This window comes from Emys orbicularis, chromosome 23 (genome assembly GCF_028017835.1).
Source record: "Emys orbicularis isolate rEmyOrb1 chromosome 23, rEmyOrb1.hap1, whole genome shotgun sequence".
NCBI classification, from domain to species: Eukaryota; Metazoa; Chordata; order Testudines; family Emydidae; genus Emys; species Emys orbicularis.
Window position 1 is genome coordinate 8,898,150 of NC_088705.1, and position 6,224 is coordinate 8,904,373.

Sequence of the window (6,224 nt, forward strand, 5' to 3'; positions counted from 1 at the left end):
GCGATCAAGCCCCACAGATGGAAGGTGCGGTAGCAGTATAAAGGGTTGTTGTCATGGCAAAAATGTCAGTGAACTGGAGCCTCCTGGCCTCATGAGTGGAGACTTAATCATGTCCCAATTTTTTCCTGAGAGATGGAACCCGGCCACAGCAAAGGTGATTCGAGTCATGACCCCGCTTCTCTTCCCAGAAACTGCACCTGGTGTTTTCCGTTTCTTTGGTAAATTCTGCTTCAGCGAAGCTTTTTGAGGATAGTGTGGAAGGGGGGGAGAGATCTTCAAGGAGCCTCAGTAGCTGGTTGGTTGAGTGTGTGGTAAAGCTGTGCAGCTTATAATTTTCCCCATCTCACCAGTTGGTTTCTCTCCATTTAACAAAAGCCCTATATTGGGCTCTGGGTTAGCTTTAATTTTACATGACATGAAGCAAACAGATACCAAGAACTTGCCCATAAAGTGTACAATATCCCAGCGGAGCGTAAGAAAACGAGTAAGGCACAATCCTGATCAGTACAGACGAGATTCAGCCAGAGCATCCGGAGTTGAGGAATGATTTAATCTCGATAGGTTGGAGGGCATTATAGCTTTAAATCAAAGAGTTGAAATAAATTTTGTGGTCTCTATGAAGTGGTGTTCGGATCCTTCCACTGTTGAAAGATTATTTTAATGGCTAAGGTTACTAGTAACACACAGAATGCTGACTGGTTTATAAAGCGTTTCCTATATTAACATGTATAGATTGTATGTTTTCCCTGAGAATGCTACCAAATGGAGTAGAAAGAAGAAACAAACTAAACTCTCACAATCGATCCAGTCACAAACATGTCCTGTCCCCCTTCAGACATATTAGTAAGAGTGGGCTGGATTGCATGCTTCATTTCACTTTGCCATTATGGCCCTGTTGCAGTACGTGCCATCTGTGGGATCATAATTGACTGCAATGTGATTTAATTACAGTAATGGGTTTTTTTCCACTTCGGATGAAGAAAGTAATTTGAAGATTTAAATCTTCCTTTGGCATAAAGATTTTTTTTCTTCCCCTCTCCTCAGAGAACTCTAAAAGAAAGAGAGTGCAAAGTATTTTACTTATTATCATAGATACGTGCTGTAGAATCTCATGCATTCTCCTGTCTGCCAACCCCAAACCTAATCATTCTCCCAAATCTCTCCTGCCAGCCTTACCTCACTTGTCAGCAAAGATTTAGTGGGGCGAAGTCTCCTAAGGTTTCATTGACATTACTGAACACTTACTACAGAGATTTATCACAAATAATCAAAACCGACACAATTGTCAAAGTAAGTTTGCGGAAGCGGTAGCCTGTTTAAAAATAGTTTCTTTGTTCGTTTACTGAATCATGAAATTTAGTATCCCTGACTGAGGATTTGTTTCCACTTACCGGGGAATCGACATGCAGTGATTGATCCATGGGGGGTTGATTTAACGGGTCTAGTGAAGACCCGCTAAATCGACCGCAGATTGCTCTCCCGCTGACTCTTGTACCCCACCAGAACAAGAAGCATAAGGTAAGTCAACGGGAGAGTTTCTCCCATTGACCCAGCGCGGTGTAGACACCACAATAAGTCGACCTAAGGTACGTCGACTCCAGTTACGTGAATAACATAGCTGGAGTTGCGTAACTTAGGTTGACTAACCCCATAGTGTAGACCTGCCCTGAGTCTCCCAGTCATTGGTGCAAATCAATGAGGAATGTAATGCAACTGTGTATGGCATAGATGAGAATCTTCTATTCTTTTCCAGTTGTTCTCCCTTCATATTCAAAACAAAGCCCCAAAGATTGCAGTGTCACTATTTCAGGCGGTAGTGGTTTGGACAAGTACTGCAGAATACAATTGTTCGTGCTAATAGAGAACCCTCCTGTGTTTTCCACTTTCAAGGTCAGAATTGTCACTGTGCAAAGGTTCTTTTGCTATTCCAAATATCAGGAGTTCCAGGCCAAACTGCAATGTGGACTTTGAAACTCACTGTCTTTGTAGTTTGGTTGCCTGTTGCCACTTGTTTCCAGTTTATGCCATGATTTCTCCTCTGAAACTTAGTACTGTGTAATGGTAAAAATGCATCTTTGGCGTGCATGGAATTTGCTTACTTTATTCCATGTGTCAGCAGTGCTGAGCACTGTACATTTTAAGGTGAATAACTTACTTGGGGCTAGAAGAGTATCCTTACTCACACTGGGTGAAATCATGGTACCTTGAAGTCCATGGCAAAACTCCCCGTGGCATCAGTGGGGCCAGAATTCCATCCATGGTACAGGACTTTACTCTGCAAGTGGTTTATTCATTTCAACAGAACTATTCATGGTGTAAGGTGATTACAATGTGGCTCTTGGTTAAGACCCAAATATCTGATGGATAATTGTCCAGTTATCTCAAATGGGTGCTGACAGTAGCTATTTCAATGTTTGTTTTTAAAATCATTCTTCTTTCTTTGTCTAGCTGGAATCAAGATGACGACAGCTACACCACTGGGAAATAATACCCTGTCTCCAACAAATGTGACCACAAAGTCTCAAGAAGAAATTCTTTATCAGAGTAAGAAAAATATTGTGACAATGGATATATTTGAGTTGCATTTTAAATGCCATGTGTCTGGGGAAGATTTTGAAAAGATGTCTGAAAACATTCCCATGTGCAAACATTGTTAAACAAGGGACTTATATAAAACTGCCACATCACCCTTTGAAAATTCATCCTCCTAAAGATAATCAAAATTAAATAGAATAAAATGGATTTTAGTGAGCTTGTTTGAAAAAAGTGTCAGTCTTGAAGGTCCTGTTTAAATGCAATTGTACTAGTTTTTGATGTGTGTTTTTGATTCTTTCAGCTATTAAATAGACACTGACTACTTGAAGTAAGGAAAAAAGTCTTCTGTTACTGATAACTTATTTTTTTATTAATTGTTTTATTAATCTAGTTTACTCGACATCATTTGCTAGTTTTGCAGAATTTACTAGCCCAGGCACAAAGTCTAGTAACGTGCCCTCTAGTATGAAGACTGTAATGAAAAACATATGATACGTAGGTATGTGCTTAACTTTATGCACAGTGAGTAGTTGTTTATTGGGAGCACCTAGAGGGCCCAGCAGAGATCATAGCCTCATTGTGCTGGGCATGACACAGATTCTTGGGGTGTGTCTACACTGCAGCTGGGAGTATGCGTCCCAGCTCAGATAGACAGACGCACTAGCTCTGCCCCAGCGATTGCTAAAAATAGCAGAGTAACCAGGGATAGTACGGGCAGCAGCTCAGGTTAGCCGCCGGAGCACAAACCCACCGGGAACCTGGGTGGTTCGCTTGAGCCGCTACTCTCGGCTACACTGCCATTTTTAGCATGCTAGCAGAAGTGGAGCTATTGTGTATCCATCTGCAGGGCCGGCTTTAGCAAGTGCAGGGCCCGATTCCTGGGGCGGCACTTCGGATTGCCGGCTGGGGGAGGGGGGGCCGCAGGGCTTGCCGCGCTCCGGCCGGCGCTCTGGCTTGGACAGCGGGCCCGCGGGCTGGCCGCACTCCAGGCGGGAGAGCGGGGCCGCAGGGCTTGCCGCGCTCCGGCCGGCGCTCTGGCTGGGAGAGTGGGCCCGCGGGCTGGCCGCACTCCAGGCGGGAGAGCGGGGCCGTGGGGCTTGCCGCGCTCCGGCCGGCGCTCTGGCCAGGGGAGTGGGGCCCCCGAAGACGACTGCCGCCGGGGTGAGTGCGCGGGGCCCTCTTAGGCACGGGGCCCGATTCCGGGGAATCGGGCGAATCGGCCTAAAGCCGGCCCTGTCCATCTGCCCAAGCTGGGAAGCACGTTCCCAGCTGCAGTGTAGACATACCCACACTAAGGGAGAGTTCCTGCCCCAAAAAGATGAAACAGACAAAGGGTGGAAGGGAACACAGAGGCACAGAGAAGGGAAGCGACTTGCCCAGGGTCATATAACCGGTTGGGCAGAGCCACAGGTCTCCTGAATCCTCACCCACTGGACCAGACTGTCTCTCAATGGGTTTGTTTACTTATTGTATTTCCTTCAGCAAAGATTAGGAAAACAGACCAGTCAGTTTGTTTTATTTTTAGTCAGTTTTACTCTAATTCTTAAGCGCTAATTCGGTGCCACAATGTTTGGAGTTAAGCCTTTGCCTGCAGAGTTTGCACCTCAAATCACTGTTTTTCCAGAATAAAAATAAAAATGGAAACAGGTTTTGGAAATCTTTTTCTCTTTAAACATGTAACTTAAATTAACCGGGCAAAGTCTTGTTCAAGCAATACAATAAAAGCTATTTAAACAAAACATGCTCAGTCTTTTTTCTTGTCCCCTTGTAGGTTCTGGAGCAATCGTAGCTGCCATCGTAGTTGGAGTGATTATTATATTCACAGTGGTTCTGCTCATGTTGAAAATGTATAACAGGTACATGGCTTTGTTCCTAATTTCTTTTATGTAGCTAAGGTTAGACAGGATAAACCGAAATCACTGCCACGTGCTTAGAATTTCTCAGGTCTATGCTGTATTATCTCGCAGGCCATTTTAAGGACTTAATTGCCGAAATTCCAAGGACTAAAATTACAATACACATTCCTGATTGTTCATTTGAAATTTCAGACATCATAACCATGCTCTCTTGCTACCTTGAGGATCTTGTCTTTTTCTGTTCTTTCCACTCTGCTAGCACTGGTTTCCTTGCTGTCCTGCCGTCTCCTCTGCACCTCCTGTATCTTCATGTCTCAGCCACGCTTTCTGATATCTCAAACTTCAGAACAAAACATTTTAAATTCCTTTTGCATATGCCTCTTGATGTCTCTCTCTCCTTCTGCTAGTCTGCTGTATTTAAAAACTGGTTTAGATGCAGTTTTCATGAAAGATTCTACAAGAAACAGAAATGTAACTTCCACATCCTCCTCCTTCCTAGTTCCATTTCCTTTCCCTCTCATCCTGATTGCTGGCCCTTCCTGCCCCCTGCTGCTCCACTACCTGTGCTGCCTGTCCCACAGCAGCAAACTGAAACTGACCAGAAATCAGGTCAGTTTCACTTTGCTCCAAGCAGGATATTCAAAGTGGATTTGTCTGTTTTTACATTGTTGCTTTCCAAGATACAAAAAGCATAAATGAATGCAAGTCTGGCAGAAGCTTTTTGCATGCCAGCCCCAGGTTTTGTCTAACATTTTCTGGCATATGCTGCCCTCTGGTTACCTGCTGCTTCCAGATGAGGCAACTTAAATGAACCAGGTTATCTTCATGAATCCTGAAGGAGTTTGTGTCTTCAGTTTTCTTTTTGTACCTGTGGTGACAGAAGCCTGCTGCCTTTTGTCTCAGTGGAGGATACAGATGCCCACATGTTAGACAGGGCAGACGGGCTTCCTGTTTGTTTTCAGGTGCTAATTATCTATAAATCCCTAAATGACCTGGGTCCTGACTGAAATTTTTGGAAGTAAAAAATGTATTTGAAAAATGGCCTTTTTCAAAAAGTAAAATCTTTGCAAAACCTTGACTTTCATTTTTCATGACGCTTATTCAAATTTTTTCATTCAGCAATAAAATAAACTTGTAAAAACTTGGGGGGGGGGGGGGAACAAAAGAGATCCATTTCATACCCTGCAAAACAGGAACAACTTTGAAAATTTTTCAAAAAACAATGTACTCCTTTTTTCAACCTCCTCTTCCCCATCCCCCGTTACAGTTAGCCAGCTCTCACTGCCTGTCCCCAAGGATTAACTCTTAGGAGCAGGCAGCAGAAGATTCTTGGTGTTGGCCCCTGTTCTTTGGAACTCATTGCCCGCGTTTAGCAGAGTGGGGCAACAGAGAGCTGCTGCTTCTGGCATTTTCGTGGAGGAAAGTGAAGTAGGGTATAAATCTAAAACTCTCGTCACCACACTGATGAACCATTAGTAACACTGGGTTTCAGTTAAAATCTTGGGATGAAATCTTGGCTCCACTGACTAAAATGGCAGGAATTCCCATTGACTTCAGTGTGGCCAGGATTTCACCCTTGATGTTCAATGCACCATGATTCTTGCCATTTTCCCCCAGACAGGACTTAGAATAGGAGAGCCCACACCCGGACAAGTAGGAAATAATGACGAAATTTTAATTTCTCTTTACAGACACATGAGGGCAAAACGAGAGCTGGAACCCACAAGCACCAAAGCCAAGACCCCACCTACTTTCGGTCAGAACAGTACCAATGCTAATCAACCCACAACAGTAACTATCATACCAGTGGACATCCATATGCAGAACAGATGA

At 44.0% G+C, this 6,224-nt stretch overlaps 1 protein-coding gene across 1 annotated transcript; it reads left to right on the top strand.

Moving 5' to 3' along the window:
• Positions 1–2,459: 2,459 nt before the first annotated feature.
• On the top strand, positions 2,460–6,224 carry NCMAP (non-compact myelin associated protein). Its single transcript, XM_065421509.1, has 3 exons — positions 2,460–2,544; positions 4,307–4,391; positions 6,083–6,224. The coding sequence occupies exons 1-3, from the start codon at positions 2,460–2,462 to the stop codon at positions 6,222–6,224; spliced, it is 312 nt and encodes a 103-aa protein (XP_065277581.1).